This window comes from Onychostoma macrolepis, chromosome 13 (genome assembly GCF_012432095.1).
Source record: "Onychostoma macrolepis isolate SWU-2019 chromosome 13, ASM1243209v1, whole genome shotgun sequence".
Classification (NCBI taxonomy): Eukaryota; Metazoa; Chordata; class Actinopteri; order Cypriniformes; family Cyprinidae; genus Onychostoma; species Onychostoma macrolepis.
The window spans coordinates 8,901,739-8,928,138 of NC_081167.1; the positions used below are offsets into that span (position 1 = coordinate 8,901,739).

At 37.0% G+C, this 26,400-nt stretch overlaps 2 protein-coding genes across 5 annotated transcripts in view; one reads left to right on the plus strand and one right to left on the minus strand.

The window, feature by feature from the left end:
- The window catches only part of exoc3l4 (exocyst complex component 3-like 4), a 35,651-nt gene that overhangs the window by 6,169 nt on the left and 3,082 nt on the right, over window positions 1-26,400 (plus strand). The window contains exons 1-8 of one of the 3 annotated variants that reach the window (XM_058796363.1): window positions 8,410-8,793; window positions 9,471-9,755; window positions 17,852-18,055; window positions 19,227-19,845; window positions 22,530-22,647; window positions 22,753-22,878; window positions 25,226-25,326; window positions 25,712-25,810. In XM_058796363.1, coding sequence (XP_058652346.1) covers window positions 9,497-9,755; window positions 17,852-18,055; window positions 19,227-19,845; window positions 22,530-22,647; window positions 22,753-22,878; window positions 25,226-25,326; window positions 25,712-25,810 — 1,526 coding nt within the window. In that variant the 5' untranslated portion in view covers window positions 8,410-8,793; window positions 9,471-9,496. Of the gene's footprint in view, window positions 1-8,409; window positions 8,794-9,470; window positions 9,756-17,851; window positions 18,056-19,226; window positions 19,846-22,529; window positions 22,648-22,752; window positions 22,879-25,225; window positions 25,327-25,711; window positions 25,811-26,400 lie in introns of those variants that run through there. The other 2 variants (XM_058796364.1, XM_058796365.1) reach the window with 2 other exon arrangements.
- On the minus strand, window positions 81-7,512 carry si:dkey-45k15.1 (exocyst complex component 3-like protein 4). Of its 2 annotated transcripts, XM_058796367.1 has the most exons (14): window positions 7,248-7,511; window positions 6,664-6,722; window positions 6,086-6,256; window positions 5,372-5,993; window positions 5,195-5,276; window positions 4,952-5,077; window positions 4,643-4,743; window positions 4,448-4,561; window positions 3,031-3,154; window positions 2,365-2,487; window positions 2,139-2,291; window positions 1,933-2,054; window positions 1,679-1,820; window positions 81-1,034 (listed from the first exon to the last, which is right to left on the minus strand). In XM_058796367.1, the coding sequence occupies exons 2-14, from the start codon at window positions 6,686-6,688 to the stop codon at window positions 1,032-1,034; spliced, it is 1,908 nt and encodes a 635-aa protein (XP_058652350.1). In that variant the 5' UTR covers window positions 6,689-6,722; window positions 7,248-7,511; the 3' UTR covers window positions 81-1,031. The 2 variants fall into 2 exon arrangements, with proteins under 2 accessions (XP_058652350.1, XP_058652349.1); XM_058796366.1 differs by lacking the exon at window positions 81-1,034 and having other exon boundaries at window positions 1,566-1,820; window positions 7,248-7,512.

The following is a 26,400-nucleotide window of genomic DNA, read 5'->3' on the forward strand; positions in this document are numbered from 1 at the left end:
TCAGGACATCTGGACACAAACCAGCCTGCCCTGAAAGAACACACTCTCTCATGCAGACAAACAAATACACTCTATTTGCATGTGGAAAGATATAAAAATATGTTTAATTGCCATTCAAAAATATTTAAGTTCATCCCATAAGAGATTACAGATAGTACAAGACAAAATCAAACATCCATATGTAAACAAATGTGGCATTTCACATCCGAATCTCTAGAAATATCCCCAAAATTGGACAGTACAAATGCCACATGAAAGGAAATATCTGTTCAATAATATATTGTAGTTACAGGTGGAAATTATTTTTATCTCCAATTTTTTTTAAATTTTTTTTTTATAACTGATAAAATCAGAGGATATTAGGTTTAGGCTAAAAAATAAAAAATAAAAAAAAAGTTTGCATCAAACAAGAAGAGGGAAGGACAAGATATACAGTAAATAACCAATCTGTTTTGCAGCAAGAGCTTGATCCATCTGGAGTTAATATTGCACAGCACACACCCGGTTTTATCTGATATTGTGTTTTATACATCACATTTACATGATTGATATCACAGTAGATAAACAGACTGAATCCATCAAGTCTCCTTTTGCATGATTAGGCAATATGGAGGAAATGCAAATATTGCGTCTATAGTTTAATGTCTCCCTCTATTGGCAAGTAAAAGCACAAACAACCGATGGTTAAATTGATAATCATGATTATATTGCTCAAAAATAAGGGATTGTTAGAGGCAAATAGCACAAGTAACCTCATGAAGGAACACAGACAAGCTGTATTACTCTTTCATTTGAGCAGAATATCGCAATGGAGATCATAAACTCCAACATAGCCTACATGTTTGTCTTTTCAGATCATTTTTACCAGTACATAGACAGACAGCACATGTAAGTAATCATGCACCAAATACACTAATAATGCCTGTATATTCTAACAAGAAAATGTACTGTACACATTATTAAACATGATGCAATCATTTTTTTTTTACCCTATGATAGTTCCTGAAGCATCAGAATGGCCAAAAGAAAACTCACTGTAAAGACAAAGGTGTGATACTCAATGAGAATATGTCAGCCTATATACTTAAAAATACATACACTTATAAAGTATCCTTAAGTAATGTAGTACAGTGACATGATCAGAATCAATAGTCACTTGTTTATTTAAAATTGATTTCAATTCATTAGTTTATTTGATTAATTAATTTAATTTAAGCTAGTGCTGTCAAACGATTAATCGTGATTAATCGCATCCAAAATAAAAGTTTTTGTTTACATAATATATGTGTGTACTGTGTATACTTATAATGTATATATAAATACACACACATACAGTATATATTTTGAAAATATTTGCATGTATATATTTATATTCAAATAATTTATATTGTATATAAATATATGTAATATATAAACCTATTTTATAAACATATATAATTTATATAATATAAACATATTTTTCTGAAATATATACATGAATGTTTGTGTATTTTATATGTACATAATAAATATACACAGTACACACATATACTATGTAAACAAAAACTTTTATTTTGGATGTGATTAATCGCGATTAATCGTTTGACAGCACTAATTTCAACACATGTTATTTTGACTCACTATATTAGAATTTAGTGCAATTTATTGCATATCTATAAAAACTGTTTCAGAAAAGTACCTCAATGTCAGTAAAGAAAGAGTGCTCATGATTTGTGTTCCCAGCGTCCCGTTTAAGCACAGTAAAGTGATTAATAACATTGTGCTTCTCCAAGCTAAAACCATTGTCTCTGAAGGACAGAACAGCTGACAACTGCTTCTTGCTAGAAATGAAAAGTGAAATCCATGATAGCTATACTACATGTATTAGTAAAGTGAACAAGACAATGTATTGTTTTAAGATAGTAATATATTCAAAGTTATTATAACACTTACCTGATGTCTGGGTAATTACTAACCAATGGATTTAACAGATCTTTTATATTTTTTTCAATTTCCATTCCAATAATGTCACTAAGGTAATTTCCCAGTGGATAAAGCCACTTTAAGGATGATCCCTACGTACAGAAGAATATTTTCAGTGCATCTAAATTGAAAAAACAGTTGTATACTTCAGTGTTTGATACTGGACTGTATATTACCATTTCCACAAATAGTTTCCTGAGTTCATTCCACTGTTCTTTAATTTTTATTGCAGCATCTTCGTTTTTGGTTTTTTTGCATGAATATTTTTTCTTCATCAGCTGGGAGACATATTCTTTGGCTATGTAATAGTGCACATCGTTCACGAAAATCTGTAAACATAAACAGTGTTTAAAGTGGCTCTCTGGAGCGAGAGCATCTCTGAGCAAATGAGAGGAGACTCACTTGGACTGATGGAGCTCTCATGGATTTACAGAACCAAGAATAATTCTCTATTTTAGAAACCACTTCTTTAAAATCTTCATCTGTTTTCAGCCATTTTTTTGTCATCATGCCATCCATGTAAGGCTTTGGGGAGGAAAAGACACCATAGCTAGTTATAATTTAAATATTCAAATGTAAAATTACAATGCTCTTGACTAGTTATACAGAATTTCAGATTAGGAGGAACTTTAAGGAATAGTTTATCTAAAAATTAAAATGATCTAAAAATGTAGTCACTTTCAGGTCATCCAAGATGTAGAGTTTCTTCATAGGAACAGATTTGGAGAAATTTAGCTTTAAGGGTGCATTAGGATGCCATCAGAATTAGAGTCCAAACAGCTGATAAAAACATCGCAATAATCCAAAAGTAATCTGCATGATTCCAGTCTATCAATTAACGTCTATCATTCTGACGGCACCCATTCACTGCAGAGGATCCACTGGTGAGCAAGTGATGTAATGCTGAATTTCTCCAAATCTTTTCTGATGAAGAAACAAACTCATCTACATTTTGGATAGCCAGAGGTTAAGTACATTGTCAGCAAATTTTCATTTGAGGAGAATTAAGCGTTTAAGGCAATAAGTTAGTTCATTGAATACATTTTATAAATCTGCAGTTAGGCCCACCTTGACCTCAGATTTGAAATGATCCATCAGGGTCTTTCTAAGTCTCTGAGTCAGTCCATCCACTTCTTTTTCCAGCTTCTCCACCTGAGCCAAACAGCTCTCTTTATAGCACTGCACATTCTCTCTGTAACAACAGCAATGACATAAAAACTTTTGGCATACATGTCACAAGATGGACTTTCACACAGGGAATCCGAAGACTGAGATTAAACATATTATAACAGCACATTTCAAAGACAGAATGATCATGAAATTACATCTAAAGATGTACTTAAAAAAGCTCTTGAGTTCTTCAACTAATGTAGCTGCATATCATATGAATTTAAAGTGCCCCGATTATGGGTTATGAAAGGTTCATATTTTGGTTTTGGGAGTCCCCAACAACAGGTTGACATGCATGCAAGGTCAAAAAACACTTTCATTTTCTTATAATATGCATTTATTTTTTACCTTATTTGTTCAATGACTCCCAAACGATTCGCTCAACCATTCATTTTTCCAAACCCCTCCTTTGCGTGACGCTAATCTGCGGTGATTGGTCCGATTGGTCGATTTCATTTAAAGCAGTTTGTGTTTGTGAGCAGTGCTGATTTGTGTACAGCCTTACCGGGGAAACGGCTATTTTGAACGCTCCAAAGAGCTGTGTTACACACTACATGAAAATCTATAATAGTAGCACTTTAAACTATAATACATTTTCACTCAAATGTAAATAACATGCATTTAAAGGGATAGTTCACCCAAAAATGAAAATTCTGTCATCATTTACTCACCCTCAAGTAGTTCCAAACCTGTATAAATGTCTTTGTTCTGCCGAACACAAAGGAAGACATTTTGAAGAAAGTTTGTAACCAGACTTTCTGGGGCACCATTGACTTCCATAGTAGGAAAACAAATAGCCTACTATGCAAGTCAGTGGTGCCCCAGAACTGCTCTGTTTCCCACATTCTTCAGAATATCTTCCTTTGTGTTCAGCAGAACAAAGACATTCACTTTATATTAGGTGGCCTTAACGATGTACTTACATCAAAAAATAAGAACAGGGTATTTATTGTGTTCATATTGTACATTGCAAAGCACTTTTGCTGCTATCGAGGTGGGATACGGGTGAGGTTAGGGACAGGTTTGGAGGTTTAAGGGTGGGTTAAGATGTAAGGGATTGGTCAACAGTGTAATTATGAATTTAATTACAGAAATTCATTACAGATGTAATTACATGCATGCATTTTTAAATATAAGTACAATGTAGAAATATGTTGTATATGTGCACAATAATGCATTGTATCAAATGATTAAATTAAGGCCACCTAATATAAAGTGGGACCTATATTCTTTTAAAGTGTATTATTTCCAAACTAAGCATGCCAGAGTGTACTCCTTTTTCACAAGGGTAGCATTGTTCTCGTAGTGGACTTACTTGAGTGAACTGAAACTGTTGATATAGGCGATTTGATATTCTACCCAAAGACAGCAGTCCAACAGGTCAGAGGTCAACAGAGAGTCAGTGTGCTGTGAAAACTCTTTTTCAAATCTAAAACAGAAGGAAACCGTCAGAGAAGGAAAGATGCAGAAGTGATCTCATGTTAATCTATTATAATGCTGTGATACAAACCTTGTATAAAATGGATTCAGCTCCTCTAAACAGGAGCTTACAACTGACTTCCCCAGATTCTCATCGATCTTCTCAAGATTCTCAGCATAACTCGATATCAGCTAACAAGACAAATCAATAGGAGCAACTATAAAGACTTTTTCAAGTGTTTTCAGAATTCTGATATGAGTAAACATCATACATGAACTCTTGCAAGGAATTTATAATGCTTGAAAATTAAATAAATAATACAAAAATTACATTTGAATTATTATAGAATATAAAATAATTAATACAAATGTTTAAACAGTGATAAAATTAAGTCCTGACCTGACAGATGTCCATGTGTATTTTTGACGTGAGGAATCCATCTTCTGTTCTTATAAGAGATTTCTTCGTTTTCCACACTTCTGTTTCAAGTATGATGAAATTCTCCAGTGCAAGTTTAAAGTCCTCCTGATATCAAATATGGCATCACAGTAAAACAAACTGATGTAAACAAGTTCTAATACTTATGTCTTGTATTAATATAGAATTCGCTAAACTCTCTTTCCTTGCAGTACAGTAGCTCACCTTTTGGCAATGACAGTAAGAGGTTTTTATTTTGTTCAGATCCTCCTCCATTACAAGAGCTCTCTGATGGTCTCGCAGATCACTGTGGAACACAAAAGAGATACAAATGAATTGAAACACGAAGTAAGCAATGATGTATCATTGAAATATTTCTGTGTTTTGTTCTTAAAACCTCACCTGGGGAAGCGTTGAATAATGAAATCTAGAAGAGCGTAGTAATCTTTCAGCTCTGTCACCTTTTCCAGAAGACTCTTTAGATGCTCTCCTACAGCCTCATGGTGGCAGGACACATAGGTTTCAAACACATTAAAGTCTGCTGGATATGAGCTCAGAAGCTCTATCTTCACTCTCTCCAAATTCTCCTTCACAGCTTTACTCAGGTTCTCCAGATGCACTGCCAGCCAGGAAGCGTTCTGCTCGCGGCTGTCCAGAGGAATTTTCTCCAGTGTATCTCGAACCCCGTTTAGTACCGCATCCCTCCATGCTTCCCTCCATCCCTGCATCTCTCCTGGCTCTCCTGGCTGTTTCTTCTCTTCCTCCAGGATAATGGTGGCCACATACACCAACAGCTCTTTATTGCGCGAGGGAAGAGCACTGGAGTTGCGTACAATGACAGACATTTTGTCCCTTAGTGCGTCATACAACAGATTGAGGTCTTTCTCTTTATTAACCAGATTTGAGTGAGATTCTCCTTCCCCCAGAGCACTCTGTTCTAACTTGAGCTCCAGGTGCAGGGAAAGCAGGTTCAGATATGCCTCCTTCAGCATGTCTCTTTGTATATAATCTTTGATCTGCAAAACTATGAAAACAAAGCCGGAATGCCAGAGATTGTTGCTTTGATTATGCATTAAATGTGCTGTATTTACTAACACAACCTAACTAGAGATTTACCTGCGCATGGCTTTAGAGGAATCTCTGTGGCCTCAAATTCAAATTCCTCTGTGATAACTTCGTTGTATTTATCCTCTGATAAAGATGGTTTCTGTGACTGAAAAGATCGTTTCTTTTTAATGTGCCCATCGCTTTTTCTAAATAAAGTAAATCTGCGAAAGATGCCCTTCACTGTGAAAACACAGAAAATATTATAACAAATTGTACATTTTAAACCTCAAAATCATGTAATTTATCCTTCTCAAAATGCCTAAACATGAAAAAAACAAAAAAAACATTAACACTTATTCTACTGTCCCAAGTCTTTTAATGATGCATCCACATTTCACTCCAGCACATCTATCCAACTTTGAGTATTGTGTTTTGTACAGATTTGTATTGTACTGTATATTGCATAGTTTACATTATTTTGCATTTTGCATTGTACTGTATAGTGTATATTAGTATTAGTACACTTGCACAGCTCTTATACACATATATTACAATAATGACTTAGCAGGGTGGCAATATATCTATTTTACTCTTTTCTGTTTATGCAAATCTAGTCATTTAAATTTCTTTGACAATGATATATTTACCATTAGAAGTGGGAGATTTTTCCATTGTTGCCGCTAATCCAAAATGCTACTGAACGATTCTGTACATTACATGAGATAGAAAAACAGAACATATTATGAAAATAAAACATCAGCCAACATCATATTTTAATATAGTGCTTTATTTAATGACACTTATCACTGACTCTTCTTCACTGATTCGTATCAGGCACATTGTGATTTTATAATGGTTAGTCAACTATTCACTAAAAAACAGCAAGCCGTTTAAGCCTACAGATATCTTTAGCACAGTGATGACACTAAAAACAAACATCGGCCCTTCCTAGTTTCTAACTCACCAGCAAGATGCTAAAACTTACAATAAATTACAGCAATAGTAGCACAGTACAGTAACAAGGAAGAATTATGATAATAATATACAGTAAATATTCAAAACAAGTGAAAATTAATATAAAGGGTTGTCATTCTTTTTACAAGTCTCGCTGACAAATTAAATGACGTTAGTGTCACCTCTAAAACATGAGATGTTTTTATATATTTTCTGCACCCGGAATTAAAAGATTATAAGAACACAGCATGTTAAGTAAATAATGTGTAGATCTTACCTGAAACCTTTTCAGGGAATGCCCCGTCTTCTCAGAGCAGCTGTATATATAAGCTTGTAAAATTACTTTCACTTTCGTCTATACTTGTAAAGACACGTATGTGGCTTTTATGAAAACCAGTGTGACGCTTTTATCAATGGAAGAGTAGGTTATTTGATTAGGGGACAATAATGCAAGTCTCCAACAACATGAACAACTGCATTTGCTCTACTTTAGAGGCCCCTGACCGAACAAAAACATGCAGCCAAACTAAATCAATTACACTGCCACGAACTGTCCTTCCCAGAATCCACAAACACAGCCTTCTGCTGGAGTGCCTATATGACCATTATTTGCCTAAAACCATTACGCCAATGGAGAGTCCCCATAACCATAAAAACCAACATGTTTGTGTGTGTGTCTGTGTGTGTGTGCGCGCGTTTTTGTGAAAAGTCAGGACATAGATTTGTATAATGACAAAGGTATTACAAGGTGAAGGTGACTTTTCAGGACATTGACCCATGTCCCCACTTTTCAAAACGCTTATAGATCATACAGAGTGAGGTTTTTTTGGGGAAAGTTGAAATGCACAGTCTCCTGTAAGGGGTAGGTTTAGGTGTAGGGTTGGTGTAGGGCAATAGCAGATACAGTAAGTACAGTATAAAAACCATTACGCCTATGGGACGTCCCCACTTTTCACAAAAATGAACATGTGTGTGTGTGTGTGCTCTACTCTGCACCTGCAATGGATGAGACTCAAATTATTATTCTATTTGTTACATCCACAATTTCATTACTCAAGTCATTACTAACCTGCCTTCTGTTAATCTTGCCATTGGTTCAATAAATTTACCATTGCTTCAGTATTCCTGTTCCCTCTCATTCTTGTCATGCCTGCCAAAGTCTAACATTAATGTTTACACGTCCATTTAGTTACAAATTGACAGAAAGTACCTTTAACATAGTCCCCATGCACTATGATAATCATTATTATTTTTATTTTAACAACTTACTAGATGTCACTTAATTAGTTTGCATAATAAAATAGTATTTTTTATACGGGCCTACTAACCATTTGTAAAAACCAGTACAGGACTTGCTGTTTTGTTAATATGCTACTGTGCTAATAAAGGGAACACATAGGCTAATGCTTTGCATAACCACTTTCCTTTTTTCTCTCTCTCAGTGGTAGGCACAATTATATTTATGGGAATCTGAAAGTGAAGTGTAATCATATTTCAGAAACACTGACTCTTACAACAAGTCAGTGAACACAGTGATTTCTCTGTCGAGAACTGTATTGAATCTGAAACTAAAATCTGAAGTTAGTTCCTGGAGCAGCGCGCCCCAATGCACCTATTCAGTGACGTTTCAAGGTGAATACCAAAAGCGCTTTTGTGATAAGCAGGTTTTTCGCAGCTCTGTATTCACTGGGAATTTATCAGTTTATTTTTGCGGTTGAACCTGTCGGTGCAGCGCGTTTGCCAGCTGTTTGATTTGAGCTTTTATGTGACAAGTGAAGGATAATTGCCAGCGCGAGACTTTTGACAAGGAACTCGGATCTCGGGTGAGTGAGGCGCGAGCTTCGATTTACCTTGCGATGTTTACAAACATGCATAAAACTATTTTAATGTACTAATAGCTACGTTTGTTTGTAAACGATGTAACTCACTAACCTTTAAACGTGTTAGAAGTGACTGACCTTCACAATACGTCTACTCCGCTATACCTGTGGCTGTGCTAATAACACAGATTTCAGCTTCAAATGAGTTTAAGTTAGTGGTTTTGAAGCTTAAAACTAATGTTACATTAATGTAATGTGTCATTTTAACCGAATTTATTTGAGGTCATGTTTAGTCAGTGCCTTACAAACATTTATCATTCTTGCGCAGTCTGAACTAGGATATCTCACAGTTTACATGGTATCATGGTATTTGAGGTGTATGTAGCCTAATTGTTTAGAGATCTGCTGTAGAACTGAGTAGTGCATGACTCATGAAGATTTTTGGCTGTTGAGTGCATTAATATGAGTTTACATCTTTGTTGTTATGACAATGTATGTCTTCTACACCCCTGTGAAAAAAATGCCATGTTGTCAGTAAACAAAAAACCTCCAGGGATCATGATGTACCTGCTGATAGATTCAACAGTTGCATTCTTACACTCGAACACAGTCAAACCTTCTGTTGTGGTTTTGGTACAATAGTTCAACTTTTCCTAAAGTTCTTCATGCATTTTCTGCAGGCTTGATCCGACTGTTGCATGGTCAAATGGCAGAAACTACAAAAGAAGAAGTAGACGATGGAAATGAAGTTAATGACCCATCAGAATGGGATGAGGATACAACCAAGGGTTTGAAAAATAGTGGAGAACAGATGGGAAGTCCAGTCAAAGAGAAGAGTCTTGGAGTCTTGAAGTCATTCAGAAGGAATTTGAAAGGGTTCAGCCCTAAGACACAGAAAGACAAAAGGTCAGAGAACACAGACGACCAAAGCTCAAATTCTCCATTACGACCACCACTCTCTCCAAGTAAGTGTATAACCACTAGACAAAAAAAGTGGTGTTGTTTTTTTGGTGACAATGGCTTCCCACAGTCAGTAGTTTAAGAGGTAAAGCAGCAGTTATGGTATTAATAAAGAAGTGTATACAATGCTGGTTTAACTTGGTTTAGCCAAAAGCAGTATTGTACTAGCAAACCCTAATCATAAATAATCAAGTGAACTGTTAGCCAAGAAACAGATCCTGTTTGGGGGGGGGGTATATTTTATTGAAAGCTTTTCACATTTTAGAGAATGATCCCCCAACCCCCTTGCCAGCAAATCGAAGAAAATAAAAAAAAAACCCATCTTGTCACAGTGCACACAGCAGGGAGGAACGAGGAACACGCAGACGAGGATAAACTTCAAAATAATAGTCTTTAATGACGACATCAGAGCAGGGCAAGACAAGGCAAGGTTAACACAGACAGGAACACCGGGGAATAACGAGTAGACCAAACGAAAATTAACTAAACAGGCAGGAACTAAATACACATGACAATTACTGATAATGACTAAAACACAGCTGGACAAGACTTAATTAATAATCACACTTAACAAGGACAGGAACAAGACCAAATATGGACACAAGAGGCGGGAACACATGACACACACGACAGAGGACTGACACATATATAATACAATTAAATTGTACCATAAACATACACCATTCATATTGTGTACTTATACAAAAACACATACAGACATTTCTACATATGTGACATGTGTTGGCAAAATGAGTCACAATGATGGCAAATGTTCAAAAATGAATTATTTTTATTTGCACATTCTCCATTAAAAGACCTTCAAAATGATGTATGGTTTCTTGGAATCTGACAAAAAATTACTGACCTACACCCGTTTGAAGTCGATAGAGTCAGCAAAGTCAGTTCTGAGAAAATGCAAGTTAAAGGGGTCATCGGATGCAAAATTAATTTTACGTTGTTTGAACATAAATGTGTGTTGGAAGTGTGTGTACACATTAGGGGTGTGCAGCGGAGCCATTATTTATATCTGTATCTGTGACAATCTCAAAATTATTTGTATCTGTATCTGTATTCGGATAGATCCGGAAGTGGGCGTGGCTTAAACAGGAAGTTTGTAAAATTACATGAAAATACCATTTTAAATGCAAATCTGTTCAATTCGTAGTTTTAATTTCACAAATATGCCTTGTATAACTAAAGAAAGTATTATTTTTTATTAAAATTATAACTTTGTAAATATCTTCTATTTAAAACTTTATCAAAAAAGAAAAATAACTTTGTTCTTCTTATTTTCCAGTGAAACTTTGTGTACAAACGCATCCATAATCTTAAATAAGAGCACTAGTAGAAAAAAAGAAGCTGAAAAAAAAAAAAAAAAATAGAAATGGAAAGAAAGTGTTCAGTAGCCTAGCAGAATGACAATAAAGCTCGCTTGAACTTTAAGTAACTTAGATCATGAGTCATTTACGAGTATTTTATCAACAGAGCGCAACAAATCATTTGGACCCTCCAAAAGCCTTGATCAAACATTGCTTTTCTTCGTCTTGTATAATTAAATGTAATGCCATTCACGAAAAGGGCTAATGTAATGTGTTTTTGTTGGATTTCGAAAAGGTTTGAAGTTAGGACCGTTTTTAGGATATTTTTGTCGAGTTGATATAACTCCAGTCAAAGCTCTGATTTCTGAGAGACACGCATAGACCCCAACGCGGCTATTGATTTGCACTCATTTCATTCATATAGGCTATAGTTTACACTCATTCACGTTACACATGCAGGCCCATAGATGATAAATGTTTCATGTTCAAAAATAAAATTTGGTGCAGCCTCCACTCCGCTCCGCCATGTTGCCAGATCTAGTTATAAGCTTCGCAGGACTTGTTTTAATACTTAATGTAACAGCTTTAATAAAGTAATTGGGGCATTAATAAAGTGGGAAGATGAAGGTTGAGGCTAGGGATTCCGTATCCTATTTGCAAAATACAAGATTCAAACTTATTTTGGTGCATTTTTCAGGAGATTAGTTGTGTTTGTTTTTTGTAGCAATATCTGGCAACACTGCTTCGCCTGACGATTTGTGCTACCCGCTCAGACTGTGCTACCTCCCATTAAAAAGATAGGTAGCACAAATCGATAGCGAAAAATGCTACCTATCAGATTGTGCTAACAGCATCTTATTCATGTGCTTTGAGGTTTTTTTAAATGTCCATACCTACCCCTACCCTAAACCTACCCGTTCACACCTACCCTTACCCTAAACCTACCCTTAAAACAATGCAAATATATTATTGGTAGCACAATCTGATAGGTAGCATGTTTCGTCTGTACACCGGCACTGACAGCAATCAAAAAAGGAGCGCGCGGATAGTTTATTGCTGAGGAGACCACATTAGACAAGCGCAACGATCACCATGATATTATCTGTACGAAACTGTGTGGAACGCTATCAAAGCAGTACTAGCCATTATTATTGCACAAATCGTAACAACCGCAGACCTCACTAATGTAGTGCTGTTCCAGCAAATGTGATTGTGTCTGCCGAATATTTTTTCTGTTATTCGGATAAATTCGTTATTCGTTTTGAAGCCATTATCCGTGCCTTTCCGAATAAGGCATTCGGCTTCGGGCACATCCCTAGTACACATCCATCCTATAATGATAAAAATCCACCCAGTGTTTTTTTTTTAAATCCCTATTTTAAAATCCTTTCTCAGATCAGGGTGTTCTGAGATTCCTGTCAGAATGACGTAGTTCTACACAGGCCACTCCTACGATAGTTGATTGACAAGGCCGTCTTACCTTAGACCCGCCCTGAGTGAGACTTTTCTTTAAGACCCTAAAGAATCATATCAACTTGTGGAAAATGGGCATCCGATGACCACTTTAAAGTTTTCTGAAAGTTCCAAAGCAAAATCACCTTGCAACACTGCATTGTTTCTTAATATTAATTACTATATTAATAATCACAATATAGCCATTTTTTATTTTATCTTTGTTATTAAAAATAAGAACAGATGCAAAAAAAACACCAATAACAACAGTACAACATGAAGAAACAAGTAGTGCATTACTTTTTTAAATTTTACATCTAAACAAAAGCATTCAAGTAAGAAAAACAAATAATAAAATGTAAAAATCACTTCAGTGTGTTCATTACAAATAAATTGATTATTAAAACTACAAAAGCAGTTCAACCAGGAGCAGCGATCTTTTCAATCAGCGAGCAGAAAAAAGGACTCCTCTCAGAAAACATACAAATAAAGATCATTGTAGATGTTTAAGTACTGTTTGGAGCATTGAGATTGCTAGATGATGGCTTAATGAACTAATTTTTGTGAAAACCTGAAATTAAAAAAAATCAACATTTTTCACTTTTTTTGTCTATAGCTTAAAATTAACCCGTGTGCATTCCGACTCATTTTGCCAGCAGGGGTCACATGTACACATACAAAATCATAAAAACTAAAATATTCCAATACCAATAAATACCCAACTATGAAAAAATTTAATTGTTACACTGCTAGATTTGATCAACTTAGCCACACCACTTAAAGAAGAAGGTTAATTCAGTTCCCTTTCGATACCTCACTTGTACTGCGTCGCTAGATGTTTATGGGGAAAACTTCTGCTAGATGACAGCATGCCTCTAGCAGCGTCAGACATTACAATCGACCCGCCCCTTTACCGTCTGCGGATCCCAGCGACACCAAACTAGGGATGGATGCCGAACTATTCCATGTCCTCTCTAAGGCACTTGAGGAGCTGGGTTTGGAGTGCTCTGTGCCGGAGGAGCCCACTCGTAGCCGTCTGGATGAATGGTTCCTGCCGGGGTGCCGGTTTGTAAGGGACGGTTCCTTTCTTCCCGGAGGTCCACAACAAGCTCACGAAATTGTGACGCGCTCCCTACTTGGCTCGCCTTTGTACGTCCGCATCATCCACCCTCACCTCCGTTGATGGCACTGAAGAGAAGGGCTACGAGAGGCTGCCGCGTTTAGGGGAGTCAATGGCCGTGCACCTCTGCCCGCCCACTGCCATTGGATGGAAAGAGAAGGTCGCTCACCCCTCCACCTTCTCTCTCAGGCGAACAGGATGATTTGGCACCCCCAGCCCGAGCTGTGGGCTCTGCACCTCTGGGCTCTTGATGGGAACCAGCAGATCTTCCTGAGAGTGTCTTCAATACTATATCGCAGGCTACAGCCCCGTCTACGAGACGCCTCTATGCCCTTAAATGGTCTGGCTTCTCCACATGGTGCTCAACCTGCGGTGAAGACTCGACTTCCTGTGACATATCGGTGATATTGTCCTTCCTACAAGAGTTGTTGGACAAGGGCCGTTCCCCTTCTACACTCAAGGTCTATGTGGCAGTTACGGCAGCTTTCCATGCTCCTATAGCCGGACAGTCAGTGGGCAGGAACAACCCAATTCTTCGCTTTCTGAAGGGATCCAGGAGGCTCAATCCACCTCATATCTGTAAGATGGATTTCTGAGGTTAAAACGTATGTTAATTTTTTACGTGCGTTTCTCAAAAATAAACTTGAGCGCAATGAACTCACAAATAGGCTACACATCCGGGAAAGTTTAAACGAATTTGGGTCTAATCAGGTCCATTTGGGAAAAGCACATTTATTTTAATTACCCAAGACACGAGGCTGCTAATACCTAACCTGACTCATGTCCGAGGCACTCGTATAAGTTTTGGACCCGAACCCGCTCGGGTCTCGGGTTGGTTCTTGGGTTTTCGGATCCAAGTGGACCCGTGAAGACCTCTACACTATACCCCATTTAGAGCACAGGTTATCACGCTCTCTGCGCTTCCTCCCTCGGCAGAGGAACAGGAGCTGAACCTTCTCTGCCCTGTCAGGGCGCTGAGAATGTACATCTAGGGGTCTGGGCCTGCAGTGCCCCATAGGAGTAAGAGCCCACTCTACACAGGGCATAGCCTCGTCGTGGGCATGGTCTAGCGGTGTGTCCATAGCAGACATTTGTGCGGTGGCCGGCTGGGCCTTGCTGTCCACTTTTGTCAGGTTCTATAACTTGAACGTTCCGGCCTTACAGACTCTGATCTTCTTTGCTTAAATGGGCATGCAATTGCCAAAAAGCATGTCCAATCAGGTGTCTGCTTTACTTCACGTATGCTCTTGGCTGTTTTTTGAAAGTGCCGAGGTTGTATAGGATTGTTTGGAACGATTATTCAAGGCTGGGCTGACCTCAGTGCATTCAACCCTCTTGCCTCCTGTGGGGCTCACCCTGCTTATACTTGGTCCCTCTGAGCCCTCAGATGCTCAAGGCCAGTTCATTTTAGTCATTCCTCTATCATAGCACGGTGCGATTGTACTGGTTCCCCATAAGCCTCTAGTGTTACAGTACGAGTGAAGTATCAAAAGGGAACGTAATCGGTTACTAACATAACCTCAGTTCCATGAGATACGGGAATGAGTACTGCGTTGCTTGCCGTGCTATGATGCTGCACAACTCAGGGTCATCACTTCAGTCAAATTTACCTGAGGATCCTATTATATAGTGAGAAGGCCCCGCCTATTCTGGCAGGCTTCATCGCCATAGGCTCGTGCAGCTCCGCTGTCAAGCCATTGGTTTGTTTTTATTTCACTGCACGAACCAATGGCCGTGCAGTTACACTGCGTGGTTGAAAAAAAAAGGCTTCAGTGATCAGAGAAAAAGGAGTTTTACCCATAAGCGTCTAGAGACGCAGTACTCGTTCCTCAGGGAAACGAGGTAATGTTAGTAACCGAGAATGTTATCCTTGATCATCTTCCAAATATTCAAAGGACTTCCAGATCTGTACAAATCTCTTTGGTTTACCCGCAATCACGTGTCTAATCTTTTCCACATGTAACACATTACTGAGCTCTTTAAGCCATGTCTCAAATTTAGGTGTAAACTCTTTGTTACACATCAACAAAATTGTATTTTTTGCTATGGTCATCCCATATTGAACTATCTGGATTTGATTGAAACTATAGTTCTCTAAGAAAGGGGCCCAGCTTAATACTGCAACAAGAGGGTCATGAGGAAAATAGATCTTACGTACCTTACTTAAGTACCTTAAATTAAACACCTCAGTCCAAAATTTACACATTTTTGGGCAAATCCAAAATAAGTGAGCCAATGTACCCTCATTGGACTTGCATTTGATACACAGAGGTGACAGAGAGGGGAAAATATAATGTAATTTGGTACTTAGCAGTGTCTATGGACAACTATACTGAATCAACTGAAAATTAGAGTTCATGGGACAAGACCTAATGCCCTCGGAGGGCCTTAGTCCAGTTATCTTCTGAAATATATAACCCCAAATCCTTTTCCTAAGACATTTTGAAGTATTGTGTACACTGTAAAAAAATAAATAGTTGAGAAAACATAAAAAAAATAAGGCAACTTGATGCAGTAAGACTTTTTAAGTTCTCTCAACAATAGTTTTTTAGTTCTTCTCAGTAAAGATACTTTGTTTAGCCAATGTAAATTAGTTTGTTCACGCAATGCTGATTGTCTTATTTTACGAATAGAAAAATTCTTGTCACAGCAACTGAAACAACAACTAATGTCATTGAGATAACTTATTTTTCTCTGTTTCCCAGAGAAAAAAGTGTAAAAAGTCATCATGTTATCAATTTTATGTTTATCTACAAATGACAAACCTTAATGAATAACTAATATGTAAACAATATTGTCTTTACTTGTAAAACAACTTACAAGGCTATAATCCAGAAAACAGATATAAGTGGCTGAACATTCTCTAGTCCTCAAAACTAGACACACAAACCTCAAGAACGGTGATAATCAACAAATGTTAAAAAGATGAGCTCTTTACATCTCAGTACATCAAATAACTAACAATAATGACAAAACAGTTACAAAAAAGTTTAAATGAAGTCAGCAAACAGCAAAACAATAATCCTATAACAGCAACTGCATAATAATTTATTCATGCTGCAATGCATGCTGGGAACTCACAAAACCTTAAAATTTCAACAATATGAAATTCTTTGTTCAGACAACTGTGTTTTATTAGTTAGGACAACATTTGGGGTAATTTTGTTGGTCTGACAAAGGTTTTTATGTAGTTTCAAGAAAATAGCAGATACTCAGCTGCATCATTCTAAAGTTCTAAAGTCATTAAAATATTCAGCATATTTAGAGACAAGGCCCTTCGATTCAAGTTTACAGGTCATACATAAATAAAGATATTCAGGGGGCTTGTAAGTTTCAAAGTTTGAGAGACTAATTTTAACATAATTCTGTACTTGAAAAACGAGAGTAAGGTAGATGTCTTAGCTGAGCGAAAGAAGCAAATACATTGTCTATATATAAATCTTGTGTAGATAGAACTCCTTTTTTTCTGATAAAAAGGTTCTATCCGACTGTGAGGGATGGAATGCATGATTGCAAGCTATAAGGGTAAAAGAGCAGGTTTGAGGGAGTTCAAAGATCTTTCTGAGCTGGTACCAAATCTTCAGAGAATTTACAACCAGTTTACAAAACCATTTGAGTATCTGCTATTTTCTTGAAACTTGTGTTTGCATGTCACCATATTCACCTCTAGATAAGTGAAATACTGTTTGGGCTATCATGACAGGAAGTGTTGATAGTAAATGTTGCAAACAATGCTGGAAGGTTTGTTGATGAAATGTTTTAGACTTTTTGGGAGTTTAAGCTTTAGCTCATAATTCACACCTGCATTTTGATTGAACCTTTTGCACATTTTTACATACAGTATGTAAAAACAAAATGCAACAACACAGTTTACAATATATGGTTATTTCTAATATTAATGAAACAGTTACATTAACAAAGAATGTGTCCTCTTGACCTTTATATCCTGTTTATTATATCATTAAGGTATAATATACAAAGCATGAGGAAATGCTTAAGGGTACACACCACTGCAGTAGTGTACATTAAATCTGACCCTTTTATGAATTAATATTTATAATAATAATAAAAAAATCTTAGAGTAAAATTACTGGTAACTAAAAAGAGCTTTCATATTACATGGTCATGTTGATTTTTTTTAAAGACCTCTGTTGAATGTTATACAGAATGACACGAATCGTCTCCAGTAACTGTTTGTGTTATTCTGCAGTTGAAATAACAGGTTCACTGGCAAGGAGAGGGGCATCGATCAAGCAGAGCTTTAGTCTGGGTACTAAAAAAGGCAAACACGAACCACTTGAACCTGTCACAGAGGCCATGACTTTATCTGAAGAGCAGACCGAGGTCGTAGACACAGTGTTGAAGCTCAGAGACACATATACTCTGCCAGAGATACCACCTATGCCTTTGTCAGGTGAGTGTGAGAGTGCATGTCCCATCTCTAGGCAGCTGACAAAGGAGTTGTAAACATCATCATTTCAGATGATGGCAACATTTTTGTTACACCATTACATTTTGGGTCATTTGCTTTACTAAATTTATATTTAGTTTGCTGAACATCAACGTCAAAAAGTTTGCTCTTAGTCCTATGATGAGGTTTTTTTTTCACAGTATGGTGGCTGGGGCCCATCCTTATCATTTTATCTGTGTTCCCATAAGATTCAAGCAATGAATCTTATTTGAACTGACATAAAAAGGCATTCAATAAAAAGTAAAAATGCAGTTCAAAATGGGTTCATGTAGTATAACCATATGTCATGCTGCTCAACAATCCACATATACACTACTGTTCAAACGTTTGCTCAGCATTAAATTGCTCAAAATTGACATTTATAATGTTACAAAAATATTAAGCAGCACAACTGTTTTCATCATTGATAATAATAAGAAATGTTTCTTGAGCAGAAAATCAGCATATTAGAATGATTTCTGAAGGATCACGTGACACTGAAGACTGGAGTAATGATGCTGAAAATTCAGCTTTGCATCAAAGGAATAAATTACATTTTAAAATATATTGAAATAGAAATCAGTTATTTTATAATATTTCACAATAATATTGGGTAATATCTCAAAATATTGTTTTTACTGTAGTTTTGATCAAATAAACGCACAAGAGACTTCTTTCAAAGACAAAAATCTGACTCCAAACGGCAATGTAGCTACATTTGCTTTGTCATTTTGCTGAAGAAACACTGAAAAAACACTATATACTGTCACACTGTGACTTAGATGTTCTATTCCTGCTTTTTTAGCACACCTGTCTTGAATAGGACTTGCAATCAAAGTTACATTTTGTTCAGTGTCTATTTATCTGTAAACATCAAATATGCCGACATTACCCAGACACATCAGAAACACTTTAGTGGCTAATCAGGGATAAACAGAGCATATTTTACTCATGTTTTTGGAAAACATGAGCTGATGAGGCAGAGATCTAGACAGAGGCATCAGACATTCCTGACTGAAATATGATAGTTGTTGATGCAAGTGTGTTATAGTTCCAGTATCAGGACACAACTCATGCAGTTGTCTGTATACTAATATTTTGCTTTTTGTTCTCCTTTTTCTGTTATTTTCTGCAGTAATGGAGATTAACAAACTCATAGAGTCAGAACATTTAGAGGAGGCCTACGTGAATCTACTGTCACTACGTCAGGAGCTTCAGCGGGAGCTTCAAGCTCTGGATCAAGAAGACTGTCCCATCGAACTTGTCAATAAAGAGAAAGACATCCGTCTGCTCTATGGCACACTAAGGAAGAAAATGTCTGCCATTGTATGTAACTCCAGTGCTCTTCCCTCGTGCAATAAAGAGCTGTTGGTGTATGTAGCATACATTATCCTGGAGGAAGAGAAGAGACAGGGAGAGCCAGGAGAGATGCAGGGATGGAGGGAAGCATGGAGGGATGCGGTACTAAACGGGGTTCGAGATACACTGGAGAAAATTCCTCTGGAAAGCCGCAAGCAGAACGCTTCCTGGCTGGCAGTGCATCTGGGGCTTGTGGGTAAAGCTGTGAAGGAGGATTTGCAGAGAGTGAAGACTGAGCTTCTGAGCTCATATCCAGCAGACTTTAATGTGTTTGAAACGTATGTGTCCTGCCACCATGAGACTGTAGGAGAGCATCTAAAGAGTCTTCTGGAAAAGGTGACAGTGCTGAAAGATTACTACGCTCTTCTAGATTTCATTATTCAACGCTACCCCAGGTGAGGTTTTCCTCAGTTTAGATTTAGTTTTTCTAAATACAGCATGTCAGTATATAACTTAAAACCCTTTTTTGATATTGATCAAGCAAGCACACTGGTTCAAACCTTTATGAAGTGTATTTTTATGACACACAAAAGCAGATTTTTCAAAGAATATCCAGGCTGTTTGTTCCATATTATAAAAAGTGAATGGGAAACTCAGGCTCAAATTTGGAAACAGTAGAAAACACCATTAAAGTATCATAAAAATACATATTCCATTATTTCATTGACAGTACCATTCAGAAGTTTGGGGTTGGTAAGAATGGTAAGAACGTTTTATGTCTCTTTAAGTCTCTTATCAAGGCTCCATTTTTGGATAAAAAAAATACAGTAGTATTGTGAAACATTGTTAAAATTTAAAATAACTGTTTTCTATTTTAATATACAGTGGGGCAAAAAAGTATTTAGTCAGCCACCAATTGTGCAAGTTCTCCCACTTAAAAAGATGAGAGAGGCCTGTAATTTTCATCATAGGTATACCTCAACTATGAGAGACAAAATGAGGGAAAAAAATCCAGAAAATCACATTGTAGGATATTTAAAGAATTTATTTGCAAATTATGGTGGAAAATAAGTATTTGGTCAATAACAAAATTTCATCTCAATACTTTGTTATATACCCTTTGTTGGCAATGACAGAGGTCAAACGTTTTCTGTAAGTCTTAACACACTGTTGCTGGTATTTTGGCCCATTCCTCCATGCAGATCTCCTCTAGAGCAGTAATGTTTTGGGGCTGTCGCTGGGCAACACAGACTTTCAAGATTTTCGATGGGGTTGAGATCTGGAGACTGGCTAGGCCACTCCAGGACCTTAAAATGCTTCTTACGAAGCCACTCCTTCGTTGCCCGGGCGGTGTGTTTGGGATCATTGTCATGCTGAAAGACCCAGCCACGTTTCATCTTCAATGTCCTTGCTGATGGAAGGAGGTTTTCACTCAAAATCTCACGATACATGGCCCCATTCATTCTTTCGTTTACACGGATCAGTCGTCCTGGTCCCTTTGCAGAAAAACAGCCCCAAAGCATGTTGTTTCCACCTCCATGCTTCACAGTAGGTATGGTGTTCTTTGGATGCAACTCAGCATTCTTTCTCCTCCAAACACGACAAGTTGAGTTTTTACCAAAAAGTTCTATTTTGGTTTCATCTGACATTCTCCCAATCCTCTTCTGGATCATCCAAATGCTCTCTAGCAAACTTCAGACGGGCCCGGACATGTACTGGCTTAAGCAGGGGAACATGTCTGGCACTGCAGGATTTGAGTCCCTGGCGGCACAGTGTGTTACTGATGGTAGCCTTTGTTACTTTGGTCCCAGCTCTCTGCAGGTCATTCACTAGGTCCCCCCGTGTGGTTCTGGGATTTTTGCTCACAGTTCTTGTGATCATTTTGACCCCACTGGGTGAGAGCTTGCGTGGAGCCCCAGATCGAGGGAGATTATCAGTGGTCTTGTATGTCTTCCATTTTCTAATAATTGCTCCCACAGTTGATTTCTTCACACCAAGCTGCTTACCTATTGCAGATTCAGTCTTCCCAGCCTGGTGCAGGTCTACAATTTTGTTTGCTCTTTGGTCTTGGCCATGGTGGAGTTTGGAGTTGGACTGTTTGAGGTTGTGGACAGGTGTCTTTTATACTGATAACGAGTTCAAACAGATGCCATTAATACAGGTAACGAGTGGAGGACAGAGGAGCCTCTTAAAGAAGTTACAGGTCTGTGAGAGCCAGAAATCTTGCTTGTTTGTAGGTGACCAAATACTTATTTTACCGAGGAATTTACCAATTAATTCTTTAAAAATCCTACAATGTGATTTTCTGGATTTTTTTCCCTCATTTTGTCTCTCATAGTTGAGGTATACCTATGATGAAAATTACAGGCCTCTCTCATCTTTTTAAGTGGGAGAACTTGCACAATTGGTGGCTGACTAAATACTTTTTTGCCCCACTGTATTTTAAAAATGTAATTTATTCCTGTCTTCAGTGTGACATGATTCATCAGAAATAATTTTAATATGCTGATTTGCTGCTCTAGAAGCATTGCTTATTATTATCAGTGTTATAACAGTTGTGCTTTCAGAATTATTGGATGAATAAAGAGTTCAAAACAAAAGGATAGAAATGACAGTATTATTTCCTTTCTGGGAAAAACAAATCCTATGCCAAACCTTTGACCGGACGTATATAATTAAGATCTTCTGAAGCCATATAATAGCTTTGACTGACAATTTTTCCGTTGTGGTTCGCTTAAACACCACGTCAGGTTTGACCTCAATGACATTTGATCTGGTTTGTGTCGTTGACATCAAACTCAGAGTTTTGTTTGATTTACATAACTCATTCACATAAGCCAATTAATAGACGGACCTACCGCATCAGTCAGAGGCTCCAAACATCCACATCTCGAATCGTGAAAGGTCTAGTGGTCTCATGAATGTGTTTTTAAAAGTCCCATACACAGCTTTGCTTCAGTGTGATAAATAGCTCATTGTGATTTATTCCAGCATTCTTCAGACCTTATATGGATACTCGTTTGTGATCCAGTTGATGAGATTCATTGTGATTGTACTACTACTTTAAAAGGTTATGATTATGGCTTTATCTTAAAAATGTATTTACTTATGTACCTGAATTTAATTTATCTTTCCATAGTGAGAAGATAATGGGAAGCAGCTCTCTGCAGCCTGAGTTGAAGGAAGATCAGAGAGCGCTGCCAGTGGACAAAGGTTTCCTTGATCAGATAAAAGACAAATACTGTGCTCGCTTACAGGTGGTTAACCTTGTCATTGTCAATGCTAGAAGCGAGATCGTACAGACAATGTGGTATCAGATAACTGAGAGTTTCTGAATTCTGTGAAATCTGTGCTCTTGATAGGATGACATGAAAACATCACTGAACAGAATTATTGACTTGGAGCATGAGGAAATGTGGAAAGAAAAAAGAAATCCAGTGATTGATGAGGGAATCTACAGCTCACACATTGACATGGACATCTGGACGGTAAGACTGCACGCTTTCGTAATTAGCTCACCTTTCCTTGGTTTTGAATGGAAGTCAAATGAGCATTAAAGAAAAGTCCTTTGATTTCCCATTTATATGGCCACAAACTCACAAGGGCATTGGTTTACCAATAGAGGGCAGTACAGGACATTTATATAAACTTATAGGGGCCCCAAAACCTATTAGGAAAGTTATGCTGCCTTCACATGCTATCTGAAATTTCCTGCTTCCCATTTATGAAGTCGTAATTACGAGTTTGTCATGTTTAAGTGTTTTGTTGTCAGAATGAATAGGAATCATGGAGGAAACCAGGTTCATTCTTGCCTATTTCTTGGGGAAATCTTATTAAAGTGTAAAGGTATTTAAGATTCAACAATATCGAATGGATTTTGAATAAAATATAGTGTCTTATTCATTGTTGCACTATTTTATAAGTTCACCATGCTATATGTGACCCTGGACCACAAAACCAGTCTTAAGTGTCAATTTTTCAAAATTGAGATTTATACATAATCTGAAAGCTGAATAAATAAGATTTCCATTGTTTGGATAGGACAATATTTGGCCGAGATACAACTATTTGAAAATCTGGAATCTGAGGGTGCAAAAAAATTTAAATATTGAGAAAATCACCTTTAAAGTTGTCCAAATGAAGTTATTAGCAATGCATATTACTAATCAAAAATGAAGTTTTTATACATTTACAGTAAGAAATTTACAAAATAACTTCATGGAATCTTTACTTAATATCCTAATGATTTTTGGCATAAAAGAAAAATTTATAATTTTGACCCATACAATGTATTTTTGGCTATTGCTACAAATATACCCCAGCGACCTAAGACTGGTTTTGTGGTCCAGGGTCACATATAGAGTCATCTTGCTGTCGATTCTGAAGTTTCAGTCAAATAAATGCTGTTTTAACTGAGTAAAATACACACAATATGCATCAAAAGATTATTTATATACATATACATGATGTTTTATTAACAAAGTTTGGGAGGAGCACGTTCAGATAATTAACCTAATTAACACGAGAGGAGCACGATCAGTAATCAACACAGTTAACAAGAAAAGAGGTATGTATATATATAGACAGCAGACTTACCAGTTTTCCAGCATCCCTCCGCTTAATTCGATAACTCTGATAGCACATAGAGGCAGCATTAAGCCACTGTATTGTTTTGATTTTTTTCACTTTTCATGTAAATAATTTCGCACAAAGAAGTTTGTTCAGTTTTAAATGATAAAATGTTTGTGGAATGTTCATAGTACGGATCTATGTTATTGTAAAAAAGTAAATTCTAGCCAGGGGCGTAAATTTTGTCTAACAGTAGGGCGGGACAATAAACATAAAATTTCTCAAGATAAATTTTTGAAGGGGACACAAATAATACAGCCAAAATTGTAATTGTAAGGATAGCTATGCGTACACAGCATGGGCCGTGTTTAAATATGAGTTCGGTTCATATGGTTCACCACGTGGTCATATTATAATTATTATTTTGCGTCCTCCATAGTATTTTAGGTTTTGTCTGAAACCGAGTACGTCTCTTTAGATATTCAACCGCATTAAGCCCACTGATCTGCCACTTAACATCATATTGAGCAAAACCCAACACATCGGTAGGTCTACAATATTAGCCTAATATCAGTTCACACACAGGCTTATCGCCGTGTTAGTTGTAGTGGGTGACAAGCTACGGTATTAAGCTTGTTAACCTTATAATCGCTCATAGAAAAAACATTGGATATCATAATTGTTTTGTCATGAATAATTTATTAATGATCCAGCATCATCTGTATTAAAGAGAAAGAATCATTTCACCCGATGTTTAAAGAGAATAAAATAGCCTTGACAGCCTAAGTTACTTACACATAACTAACTGTTACTGAGGAACTTGCTCTCTCGCACTGGACTCGTGTGTGTGTATCGGTAAAAGAAGAAAGCAGGCAGTGGACCAAACCACTGTGAGGCAAGGGAGGGGGAATCAAAACATTTCTGAACTTAAAACGGTTTTTTGCGTTTATTTTGTTTTACTACTCACACAATTATTTTAAGTATATGTCCATTATATTGTTTTTAATACACAGAGTCGCTTGTAATGATATTTTTAGGGGAGACAACCCTCAGATAGGGGGGGTCCCGTCCCCCCCGGGATTTATGCCTATGATTCTAGCATCATTTGTGTGAAGCTGCCACTTAGTTTAAGTATTTGATTAAGTCTAATTCAATGGCATTTAGACATTTCTAAGTGGTTGAAGTGCCCAAATCTTTTTGAGGACATTGTAATTAAAAGATCAGCACAAGGTTACAAAAACACATTAATGATGTTTTCTTTCCCAGCATATTAAAGGCCATGTACAAGGATCCAGAAGAATCGATGTGAACCTTGAGCAGAAGGTTGTGCGTTCCTGTTTGGAGGAACTGAAGACCTTTCCAAAACGGTTTGTGATAAAGAACTAATATGCTAATTGGAAGTCAGTTTTGTAATTCTATAACTCTAAAAGCTTCTGTAGTCTGTATTTTTTGTACAGAGGACAACTATTCAAATTTATTTCACTTAACAGCTGTTATATCTTCATGTGCTAATTTGACAGTTATTATAGGAAAAAAAAAAAAAGATTAGCATATAATTTCCGGGTTTCTTTTTGCCAGTCTATTCATATGACACATCCTTCACATAGACTTGATCAAAACTACATCTCATGAAACACATTTCCATGTTTATTTCCCCTCAATAAAATCTGACAAATTTAGTCATTTAGTATTTAATTGTGTTTGTTTGTTTTAATTCTCTGTATGCCTGACTGTGGTTATTTGTCTCTGTAGGTTTGAGTCGGCGTTTGTTGAGTGGAGCAGTCCTCTCTCTAACTCCTCTCTCTGGGCAGAGTATCACATCAGCTACATCAATAGCTTTAGTGCCCTGAAGTAAGTCATTTACACAACACAATGCCCAAAAGTCATTTTCATTCAGACTTGTTTGGGAGGAGCAGAAATAATATATAGCCAGCTGCTTCATTCTAGATCCATTATTTCATGAGCACCCATTCAGAAAGATTTTGTGTTTCCAAAGCCTTTTTTCATTTGATATTCTAATCTTTTCATAATCATAATCACTCGGTTTAGGTGCCAGCTTTATCCAGTCATTTTAAAAGCCATGAATAAACAAACAATCAGAAATATCAGTCACGTGATTTCTAGGAATATGTGCTGCAACAGTAGAGGCAGTTGGCAGGGGAAGTCCCTGACAGCGGGGAATGCCTGAATGATGGAAGCATTGTGTGCATGTATGTGTGTCTAAAAAAAACAAAAACAAAGACCTTAGGCAATTCTAACTAAACATGAGGGGTACACGAAAAAAATCATATAATTAAGAGATTTTAGATGTGAATGCATTATTGATTATTTCTTAAATATTACAAAGCAGAAAACACTGCATTACAGTACAGTTTTATAATGACAAATTCATCCTCTTGTCTGCTTTGTTGTTAAGCAACCTGAAACCCTTAAGCTTATTA